Genomic DNA, 12,437 nt, shown 5'->3' with positions numbered 1-12,437 from the left:
TAGTCGTTCTCAACTTAGCTCCACATTAAAATTCACTCAGAGAGCCTTCCAAATAAAATCGGATGACCATGTGGTGTCCCCAACCAAGCAAAAATTTCTCTGGTTGGTATCCAGGCATTAGTATCTTTAAAGCCCCCCACAGGGATTCCATTGCTAATATTGAATAACACTGCTTTAGCACAGAAACAAAACGTAACCCAAACAACTGTAGTAAGCTTCACAAATCACAGAGTAATTATTACCATGGTCACCTCGGGCTTCCCAATATTGCCTGGAAATTAAGTTCAAAATCAACTGGCTCAAACATTAGGTCAGATGGGGAAAATCAGCTAAACAAAATAAAGTGCTTTGACAGAAATTTAGCTTTCTGCCAACTGCATATTGAGTATTTGTAGGCCCAACTTCAAGTAAAAATAGAAGTGGGTTTTTTTCCCGAACTGAATCATGGTATTCACAATATACAGCTTGACTGACAGTGCTTGTAGGCAACTGAACAACTTCAGAGATTCCTTTTTTACTTAAAAGTATGCTGTGGACATTTTATTTAGTTCCAGAATAAGACTCTAAAAGCTGGACTTGACTGTTGCCTTAAACAATCTGTGGGATTTGGAGATGAACCAAAAAGTATCTAGAGTTTAAATTTGTTGACTCTAAAAGTTTGGACTTAATGTCAAAGATCATTTCCATCTCTTGAAGTTCTAATTCAATAATATATAGTATTCTCCCCTTTCCCAAGGCATTTGTGCTCAGATTCATATGGCGATACCATTTATCTTCACTACGTAGGCCACATCTCAATGGCAGACTTGCACAATAACTTAGTTGTTTTGCACAGCACACAGTAAGTTCCCAAAGTACAAAGTTTTTTCACAAAGGATAAAACAAACTTTAAGCACCATCAAGTGTGTAGACATCTCTAGTAGAGACCAGGAGAATATTGGCTTCTAAATACAAACACTACTTTATTAAAAAAAAAAAAAAAATTGTCATAGGAGGCACTCAATGAAAGATCATTTCTGGCCCTGGAGGCAAAAATGTGATAAGATAATGATTTCTATTCTTTCATTTTGGCCAAATGGTAAATAAGTCACAAATGAAATAACTTTGGCACTATTAATTCTCAAAAGCAGATTTGGGCAGAGACTTCAATAAGCTTGAAATCAGCACTTAATGTTTCATTTTGTCTTTTCTGGGAGCCTTCAATGGAATGGTTTCAATTCTAAATTTAAGATACGTTGCCAAAAACTGATTGGAAAAACATGGTACATGAATAAGATGTTTAGGTAAGTTTTAAAAAGTGGATATGAACACTGCTTCAAAGGAAAATGACTTTTACACCATACATTTTATTCTTTTAATAGAAAAAGACTCCTTCCTTTTGACTTTGGAACAACATGGTGCCTAAAAATGTATCTTTTTTTGGTGTTGACTCAATAGTGTAGGTCAAACTTTGGAATTTTAAGAACTACATTTCAAATGAAAATAGTCTGCATAGTTTTAACATTCTCTTTTATTTCCCCATTTCCCTTAATAATATTGGCTTTAAAAGTTATGCTGCTTTCTGTTTTCATATCCTCAGGCACAGATGATTTTGCCATTTAGAAATTCAAAGAAATAATGTTAGAAGTGGTATGTATTTTCTAATCTGTATTCTTCTAAGATTTTAAGGAACCTCTCTCCCCTGAAATAATTCGGGGGATCACATTATTCTATGTGTGATGAAATTATTTCATCTAGTGTTTCTCAAAATTAAATTAATTTCTTAGCTTCAAAATAGATTGATGATATATTCCTAATTCTTTCATAGACACAAAATCTTAACTCACCACCTAAAAACATTCTTCTTCCATTTTATTCATACTGCATCTTAATCAGGCTACTGACAAATACTAAAACAAGATGAAGTGGAATTGAATTTCCAATTAAGCATCATCCATTCACCAAGTGTGAAAAGACATCTCTCGTAGAGAGCAAGAGAATATCCTGCTTTCAAATACAACCACTTCTTCATAAAAACAGACATTGTTAAAAGTTTTAACCAACTAGCTTGAATCTTTTCGGCCCTGTTTTGTTAAAGTCAGAAGTAGATTGAACTGATTTCCATTGAACAGAAACACTTTTATCAGTGGTTCTTTTGGTCCTAGCCCATCTGAGTCTGGCCTACAGAATGAGACATTCCTGGAATGAAATGACTGCAAGAATGGCACCCCGACATGGAAGTACACAACAATAGGGAAAAGAAGGAAGGGGGTCAATGTCAATTATTGTTTTGTAGTGAGTCCGTGTGAAATATAAGAGATGATCAGAATTCTGAAACTAGAAGTCAGGGAAACAGAGCCAGAGGAAGGTGAATCTGAAACAGGAAGAAAACACAGATGGGAGGTATTATTGGTAAACAGTGAGTGTCCACTGGAATGTTGTTTTGTAAGCAGGCCATCTTTGGAAGGGGCAGGGGCAGAGCAGGGCTTCTCAAGAAGTGAGTTAAACTAAACATTATCCTTGAACTCAAACTGGGAAAATATGTACGGAGACCTGCCTGGAAGAAAGCTGCCAAAAATCAAACATGGGCCATGGGGGTTTGTTTCTGTTTTCTTTTTTTTTTTTTCCTGGAGACAAGAGTCTTATGATGTTGCCCTTGGTAAAGTGCTGTGGCATCACAGCTCACAGCAACCTCAAACTCTTGGGCACAGCAATTCTCTTCCCTCAGCATCCTAAGTAGCTGGGACTACAGGCGCCCACCACAACGCCTGTCTATTTTTTTACCGCAGTTGCCATTATTGTTTAGCAGGCTGAGCCGGGGTCAAACTGACAGCCTCAGTGCATATGGCCAGAGCTGTAACTACTGTGCTCTTTTTAAATAAGCTCCTTTTGTTCCCCAAATACTACATCTCTACAGACTTGGAAGCCAGGTATCCCCTGTCCTAAATGTTCTGGTTTCCTCTTTAGTGACTGTGGCAGGGTTCAAGGCTGCAGCTACCTAAAAGGGTCCTGTTGGGCAAAATCAGCAGGATAAAAGTAATGTCAGCCAACATAAAACAGGCCTACAGAGCTGTTCTTAACACCATGGCAGGGTTGAGCTGGGCAATTGAGACACAAAGATGCATAATCCCAGTCTTCAAATCAATGGCTTCTCTCTGTGTGAACTGCCAGGGTCTGGAATAAACCAGAGATTGTATGAATATTTTTCTAAGCACTGGACAAAATCTAAACTCACTGAGCAAATCAGGAAGTTGCAGGTGATAATCATAACAACCTGTAATCCCACAAGAATAGTGTGTTCTGCTTGAGGGTATACAAGAATTTGTAAGTAATTATGCAAACTCCCCCAAGTATTTAATGAGGTCCCCTTGAAAGGAAGACATGGTCAGAAACTTAGGGTCCAATACAACAACTTTATGTTGTACAACCAGATCCTTCCTGTAGAAACTGTGCTGCTTTATCTGAGGTCAATAATGACCTATAAAAAGGGGTAAAATGGACCATCTGTGCATCTTCAGATCTTGTGTTGGAAGCGACTTTAAATCAATGGTATCATTGCCCAACGTGCCTGGTAATCAAGGGTCCAATATGGTTTCTCAAGCATAATTGTTCCAAAAGCTTCTAATGGTTTCTCAATCATAGTTGATCCAAAAGCTTCTAAAATTCATGTTAACTTGATCTGACAAAGTGAGGCCATGACATGGCCTGGCCACACGGATGTTCCTTCACTACCTGGTAAGTTCCGCGGCTCTTTCAGGCAGCTCTCGAGCTCTGCGTGTTATCAAGCAGTCTGTGCGGTAACAAAACCACGTCTCCTCTTTTCTCAGCTTTCAGTGGGTCCACCAGTACCTAGGCTTCCCTTGCAACTGTAATCTCAAAACCAGTTTAAACCAACTAGGACTGTTTTGAGATAAGCTCATCTCAGCTTTGAAATGTTGACTAAAATAGTTAACTTTTACTCATCCTTAAGAGACAATCCTTGGGTTTGTCATTCTTATTGTTCTTTAATGCATAATTACTTCCGAACATGTTTTGTAGATTATATCATAAAAATCTTACCCTCAAGGAGGGTGGCCACAAATTCTGAAATGAATGAATCAGAATAGTCAGTCCATAATTCTCCCAGCGGCCTCATTGCTGGTCTTCTCCCACAGAGCACTTCTGATGAGGCCCTTTGTAACCTTATCAAATTTTCCGAGATTTCAAGATCTTTCTGAACCACAATTATTCTTGTGTGTCAGCTTTAATATATTTACCATCTGTTGGCTGTTTATAGAAAAATACGTGCATGCAGTACTCTGTATATACAAGATGTACCTGATTTACAATAGATCTAGTCAAATGGGAATCAAGTCAAGGTCAATTTTTATTCAAGGACATTGGTCTAATTTAAATCATTTGCTTATAACATAATTATTGTGGGCTGATCAAATAAAATAATCACATGCTATTTCAAGTTTTAAGAAAGCTTGTTGGTTATTTATATCTCGGTGATATCAATTCCATTTAAGAAAACTTCATTTATTTAGGGGACTAAAATGAAATACAGGTAAAGCTATTCACTGATTTTTGAGACCCAAAGCAGTCTGGGCCACTTGCATTGTATAGTAGATAATAGGGAAGAAAAATCAGATCTTTAAGTACTCTATATATATGAAATGAAATAAACATAATTTTGTAATACAATGTGTACTGGCTCAGAAGTAATTTAAACCAGCTTTACCAAATGGGAATGTCTTATTTATAAAATGATATTATTTTTTCAAAGTGGGAGTAAGGGCTAAATTTAAAATTAAAGGGATTTTGCTAAGTTTGTTTCATTTAAATTTTTCCTGTTGCCCAAATAAACTAATAAAAAGAAATGCAAGTATTTGAGAATGTGTCAAAATATACACCAACCATGCTGGGGGAGGTGCCGAGGGAAGGTCAACTTTGCCTGACTAGAAATAAATGGGGTTACTAGGGGAAAAATACAAGAACGGATCTTCATGGCCAAAATCTAAGGGTTCTGCTCTCCTGAAATCATCCATCTGGAAACCACAAAGTCCAGAAATCTTTACCAGCAGACTCCCAGCTGGGAAGAAAAACTGGAGCTTGAAGCTCAGGGACAATTCATAGCAGCCTCAGCCCACAGGGGTGACTCTGTCCTCATTAACTCCTCTAACCATTATTATGATATTCTCTTAGCTAATTTTTATATTCTACCTTATGACTATTTTACTTTCCTAATATTTTCATCTCAAAATTTTATCTTCTTTAATCCTTCAGTTTCTAGTTTTCATAGTCACCTAATTTTTATCATGTTATTAATTCTTGGCTTTGATTTTGCCATTTTATGGTGCTTATTTTATAACATTTATCTTACTGTTTTATTTTATGTTATCTCGGTTATTTTTATCATCTACTTTGAGATATAATTCTTATTTTCTTTTAAATGTTACCCAACTTTTTAAAATGGCAAGAAGTATTGGCTGAAAGGCGACATGTGAGGTCAATGTGGGCCCCAAGCAGGAAGCCCTGAAAAATGTCTTTTCTCCCTATGGGTTTTATAACATCTCTTCCAGATCTCAACAAACTAGTTCCTAAATTCCCTCCCTAGATAAATCATTCGATTGTAAAATCAGTATGTAAGAAGGATCTGACCACTGTCATGAACCCTTCACCCTAGGTAACCTAGTAGACCCATAAAACAGAAATATGGTCTCAGCAAGTGACTAAGGACCCTTACAGTCAGCACTCATGGAGAGCTGAGTTACAGTGCTCTCCTTCCCTTGTGAATTAGCCAATCTGTTTAATGAAACTGGGAAAGTTTTATGCTCTCTGTCCTATAAAATTGTTGAATTCTGAGTAAATACTGGGAACAAACCTGTTTACCAGAAGAAAGGAGGTCACAATTGTTGAGATGACAAGAAAGTTTAACTCAAAGAGAGAAACTCTTCTTCCCTCTATAATGAAAATGGCTTTATTAATTTTCTCTTTATTAATTTTCTCTTGCTACTTAAATACTATGAACATTTAGAAAATTCAAATGGCATAAAGTTCTAAGTAAAAACTCACCTGATATCCCATAGCCCCACATCACCAACATTTTAGTGCCCACCTTCTTATGTACCCTTCTCATGCAGGTCATTTTAGATAAATGTCATTCTCTTATACACTGATGTCTATTTTTCCCTATTTTTTCTTTCCTTACTCTTCCATTTCATTCTATTTTCCTCACCTCTGCACACATCTGACTAGTATACCATATTAATAATATAGTTGATAAACTTCCATAGACAGATACACACATATACACACATAAACTTCCATAGACATATACGCACTAGATTATGCTGCTGTAACAAATGACCTCTTAAAATGTAAATAACATTTCTTGATTAGATTTCCCTTTCAGGTTTGCTGCATTTCTGCTCCAAGTTATCTTTACTCTTACATTCTGACTGATGGAGACAGGGTTGCAGTTGTAGTGGCAGAGAGAAAAAGATTATGCTGATACCACTGCACTGAGAGCCAGGTAAGAGGTGCCCTGCTCTAGTCCACACTCTTTAAGCCACTCTTTCGATCTTCCTCTGGTCACATGCCTCCCAATGAGACAAGCAGTCTGAAGGGCCAAAAGGTCATGCCCTCTCTGAGTCCATGTGCGTATTCCCACCCAATCTAGGTAAAGTACTAGGATCCTAGCATTCCTACCCAAATGAACTCTATGAGGGCCTCTTCCTTCATCTGTTCCACTGAGGGCAGACAAGTCTATAGGAGCATGTAAACCTTAACCCTGAGAGAGAAAGCCAAAAGTTAGCTGCTTCAGGATTATGGAGATAGCTTGATAATGGTTCACAAAAATGAGCTTGAGCCCCTCATGGGATGGAATGGTAGAAATTAGGAGGTCTATATGTAATACAACTTAATAAAACACACATTTCCCACTAAATTAAAATATACTATTACATATAATAGAAATAATTTCTCCATTCTTTATTTTGCTCCACTGATGCAATTTTCTATGTTTATGCCAAAACCATATTGATTTCATAGGTGGTTCTCTTCTGTATTCTAATAGCTGGTAAGGCAACCCCCTCTTAATTTTTTTCTAAAATATATTATTGGCTATTACTTGGATGTTTTTCCACAACATTAAAAAAATCAACTTATGCAATTCATTACCAAAAGCTTTGTTGGAATTCTAATAGGAATTGCATCTAGATTTATAAAAATAGAACACTGTCATGTTTATGATAAAAAAAAAAAACTATTCCTTTCCAACAATACAGTGTACCTTCCCATTATGATTAATTTTTTCCTGACCCTTAATAAGATTCTATACAAATGACTCTGAATCTTTCTAGTCAAATTAACTTCTAAATGCTTTTACAGTTTTCATCACTATTGGAAATGAAATATTTTTCCATTTCTACATTTTTATTGCTATCACAAAGAAAACTGGTAGATTTTGATTATATTTGCCCTGTATCCATCATTATTAAATACATTTATTGCTCCAGTGTGTTTCTTTTTATATTGTGCCCCAAAGTCAACCTTAAAGTCACCATACATAGGGGAAATTGTAAATTATAGCTAAATGTACCTTTATTAACAAAATATTTATTATAGGTGTTGTTCTGAAAGGCTGAAGTAGAAATTGGATGTGCCTTCCAGTGGTTTTCAGATGCACGGAGATTGCAAAAGAATTTCTCATGGTTTTTAAAATCTCGTCCATCAGAGTGCTTTGAGGCTAGAGGTGGTGGCCTCTGCAGGTTAGAAGTTTGAGTCTGGAGCTCCAGCCGGGATGACCGAGGTTGTTTGCAATGACCATCTGGGGAAGAAGGTCAGTGTTAAATGCAATACTGATGACACCACTGGGGACCTTAAGAAGCTGATTGCAGCCCAAACTGGCACCCATTGGAACAAGATTGTCCTGAAGAAGTGGTACACGATTTTTAAGGACCATGTGTCTCTAGGGGACTATGAAATCCAGGATGGGATGAGCTTGGAGCTTTATTACCAATAGAGCAGATGCAGACTTCTTTTCCCTGCTCTACCATTCTTTCCTCTCACACTGGTATGGAGGCTTCTTTTTAAAAACTCACATGAAAGGAGTTGCCAATGGCCAGGAGGGAATAAGCCCAAGTTTTATTGTGACTACTGCAATACGTATCTAACCCATGACTCTCCATCCGTGAGAAAGACACACTGCAGTGGGAAGAAGCACAGAGAGAATGTGAGGGAACTATCAGAAATGGATGGAAGAGCAGGCCCAGAGCCTGACTGAGAAAACAGCTGCATTTCCACAAGGAAAACTACCTGCTACTCCATTCTCTGCCCCTCCTCCTGCAGGGGTGATGATTCCACCTCCCCCCAAACTTCCGGGTTCTCTCATCCTGGTGTGATGCCAGCACCCATATGTGGGGCCCTCCCAGATGCTTATGATGGGTCCTCTCCTCCTGGGATGATAGCAGTGGGACTTGCTCCTGGAATGAAGCCACTCATGGGAGGTCACATGCCAATGATGCCTGGGCCCCCAGTGATGAGACCTCCCGCTGGTCCCATGTTGGTGCCCACTGGTCCTGGAATGACTTGATGAGACAGATAAGGGTAGAGGGGAGTTTTCTTTATGTCAGTTTCATATTACTTGTTCTATTTCACCAGGAGATCGTGGTGCTGTGGCTCTGGGTGTTTTCTTAATAGCGTGGTAAGGAAGACCTGCTCCTCCTTCCTATCAAAGGCAGAATAGTTTTGAAGGGAAGAAGTAAACCCAAAAAGGGGACAGTTTTCATTTGTATTGTTAAATGTGAAAATAAAACTGTTAAGTATTTTAGTTAAAAAATAAACTAAAATAAAATACAGTCAAAACTCACTTTAATGTGGAACTCACTGGAAGTGAGACTGTGAAAGTAGTGAAACCTGCTGGGTGGGAGCCTGCGGGGTGCTGTAGGCTGGCAGGCTGATGGGGTGGCAGATGAGGAGGAAGACCCTGCTTTTGAGGAAGAAAATGAAGAAATTAGAGGAGGTGTAGAAAGTGGACAGGGTAAAAGACAGACACTTTCTTTTTGAAGAATTGAGATGTATGATGTAGAGATGAAAGGAATCCTTATACTAAGTCAGTAGATCTTCTTGAAGAATATCTCCTCTTGAAGACTATCTACTGTGATAGAATTCATTACTGAAATGACTCAAAGGCCATGTCTATTGGCAGACAAGGTTGAGTACAAGTTGAAGAGACCATCTTCCTGATTCAAAAAGGATGGGAAGTTTGCTAGAGTTAAAGACTTGTTTACTATGAATGAAGAATTGAAATGGGCAAGAAAAGCATTTGATGAAGCAAACTATGGATCTTGACATCTTTTGTAATTTCTGAAACTCAATTATGTTCTAGGGAAACCATATGTAAGAATTGTTATATTTTCTACAGTAAGGTCCTGATATCTACCTATGTAAATGAAGGGTAGAGAAACCAAGTTTTCTGCCTTTGTTTTCATGGCTTTGATTTTTATAGTGATATGGGATTAATTGCCTGCCTTTATATGGCCATACTGGAATTACTTCTTGAGTTTTATGACCACACATAAGTTAAAGCACCTTTCAAACCATGCAGTTCTTTCTGTTAACCAGGGATGAAATATTAATAGTGTTCATATGTTAGCCATACCTGTGCCAATGTAAGCTATGCTCTAGCTGTTTAACATGTGAAATCTAAGTGGCGTCTTTGAAAGCTGAAATATGTGCTTTATGTATTCCCAAGTTTTTATATGAAAGTAGTCTGAGATTATTGTAGTGAACATTTTTTATGTTTCATTTAAAGGGATGATATAGGAAAATATCGTTTTGGGGGTATAGATGTTTATCTGTTTTAAAAGCTGATTTTTTAATTTTTTTTCAATTTTTGGCCGGGGCTAGGGCCGGGTTTGAACCAACCACCTCTGGTTGTATGGGGCCAGCACCCTACTCCTTTGAGTCACAGGCACCGCCCATGGCTGATCTCTTTTAACATTCTTTTCTTCCGATACTAAGAATGATTTTATTTTCTTGGAGAAACAAAGTTTCATGTGAATTTTCCATGTTGGAAAGCTTTTTTGATTTAGGACTTTGGGGGGATTATAATATACTATTTGTTCAGTTTTGGGAGAAGCTTCTTAAAAAAATGTTTTCAGTAGCAAGAATGGCATTGCCAAAAATGGAATGGCATTGATGACAAGATAAGCATTTAGGGTAGTGTTTTATTTGCATATTTATAAGTATTCATTGTGGAAACATATACTTGATGAAAACCGTGTCTGTGAAAGCCACTTTTTCTTTTTTAGTTTTCTTATACAATGTTTATTTTTACCTTGTTATATTTTTATGTTGCATTCAATGTAAATCAAAATGAAACAAAAATCTGTTTAATTGGCTCAGAAAAGGGCCATGTGAAAAGAAAAATATTGGGTAAAATTTTACCAATAGAGAATTAGGATTTAGAGGGATGGATTTGAATTACAGTCCCATGGAAACTCTTTTGTAATTCAGGATATATGGGTTTTGTGTGTATGTACCTTATTAAATTATTATTGCATTTAGGTTGAAATAAGAGTTAAAATTGCATTAAAACAGATCCCTGAATATTAAAAAAGAAAAATATTCATTACAAAATTTTACAAAGAGGGTAGAGAATATTTTGTAAAAATTTATGATGAATACTTTACAAATAAAGGTACATTTGGTTACAATTTCCCATTTTTCCTATGTATGGTGACTTTAGGGATGACTTTTGGGAAACCTTATGTGTGTGTATATACAGAGGGTGCCAAAAAAATACATAGAGATTTTAAGAAAGGAAAAAACTATTAAAATTGTGACAATATATACTGCTTTTCATCTTATGTATGGTATCGTTTATCTCTAATTGCAGAAGTCAAATATGACTTGAATATTACAATATTAGTGTATTCTCCTTTCTTAAAATCTGTATACATTTTTTAGGCACCCTCTGTGTATGTGTGTATAGCATCCACAGCAAAAATAAGCTCTATATCTTATTTCTCAATTTTTTATCACATTTTCTTGTATTATTACATTTGCTAAGACCTTTAAAATACAGTGGCATTATAACCATAAACCTATCTAGTCTTTGATTTTTAATCGAAATGTTTTTAAATATTTCACTCTGTAGTAAGATATTAGCTGTTGGTTTCTGGTGAATGATCTTCATTTCATTCAAGCAAATTATTTTTAATTCTTTGAGGCTATTTTTTTCTTAACATTTCCTGAATCATAGTCCCATAGTCCTTTTTCTGCATTGTATTACATGTGGTCAAGTTCAGCTATGAGCAGCAGATAACCAAAAACAGCGGTGGCATAAAATTTATATAGAAGTTTATCTTTTTGTATTGTATAAATGTCTTAGGTCAAGGCCTGGGAAGACAGATCCACCACAATGAGGGGCTTCAGCTCCTTCTCTCCTGTGGTTCCATCACCTCAACAAGCTGCTTGGGTCCCCTGTCTGCTTTAGGATGAATCATCATGTTTTAATTCCAGACAGCAGGAAGAAGAAATGGGAAAAATAAAGAACAAGTCTCCTTCCTATACAAATCTTGCTAAAATATGCAAACACTACTTTTTCTTGTGTTATATTGGTCAGTATTTGGTCATATGTCCATGCCTAAATGCACAAGAGGCTGAGGAACATTTATTCTGGGAAACCATGCCTACCTAAAACTGGAATTTTCATTACCTTTAAAGATATGGAGAACAGATACTAAAAAACAACTACAAGCATCTACTCTAGGGACATGTGGATGTTTATCCTTTATTTGTTCATTGCAATGTGTGATATTGACAGGTTTCCTGGTATTGAAAATTCTTATATCCCTAGAATAAAAGTCTACTTTTCTTGTTAGCTTATAATTTAATACACCAATATTGTTTTGGAACAGATGTTGGCAAACCATTTCTGTAAAGGCCTCGTAATCAATATTTTAGTCTTCACAGGCTATGCAGTCTCTGTTGTAACCACGCAATTCTACCATTGTAGCATGAAAACCGCCACAGACAATATCTAAACTCACAGTCGCAACAGTAGCTTTGTTAGAACTTTATTATCAATCTGGCAGACCACATTTGCCATGTCAGTAGTTTGCATACCCCTAATTTAGAAAAACTGAGTCTATACCCTCCAGTTACAACCAGTTACAAGATTAATCTGTAGGCACTTAATAAGTTAATATTATCATTCAAGCAGTTGGGGGCTTCTACAGTCATTTGTCACCAAAATAGTAAATTGTTCAAAATGTTCCTAATAGCTCTAATGTCTTCGGACCCTATGCACCAACAAAATTGCCATGTTGTGGTATCTTAAACACACTGAAAAACATATGATTTCATAAGAAATCATAGAAAAATGTTGAAAAAATAAAGCCTAAACCTACCTATTTAATGACTTAAGAACATGCAAATGCTCCTAAAGCCATCCAAAGAATCTTTTC

The 12,437-nt window shown here is 36.7% G+C and overlaps 1 protein-coding gene and 1 pseudogene across 1 annotated transcript; both read left to right on the top strand.

The window, feature by feature from the left end:
• Positions 1-7,765: 7,765 nt before the first annotated feature.
• Positions 7,766-7,987, top strand: LOC128560439 (ubiquitin-like protein 5). Its single transcript, XM_053554034.1, has one exon. The coding sequence runs from the start codon at positions 7,766-7,768 to the stop codon at positions 7,985-7,987; it is 222 nt and encodes a 73-aa protein (XP_053410009.1).
• A 5-nt stretch (positions 7,988-7,992) lies between these two features.
• Positions 7,993-8,557, top strand: LOC128598304 (U1 small nuclear ribonucleoprotein C-like; annotated as a pseudogene).
• The last annotated feature ends 3,880 nt before the right edge of the window (positions 8,558-12,437 follow it).

This window comes from Nycticebus coucang, chromosome 11 (genome assembly GCF_027406575.1).
Source record: "Nycticebus coucang isolate mNycCou1 chromosome 11, mNycCou1.pri, whole genome shotgun sequence".
NCBI classification, from domain to species: Eukaryota; Metazoa; Chordata; class Mammalia; order Primates; family Lorisidae; genus Nycticebus; species Nycticebus coucang.
Note: the sequence above shows the minus strand (reverse complement) of the source record. Positions and strands in the feature narration are given on the sequence as shown.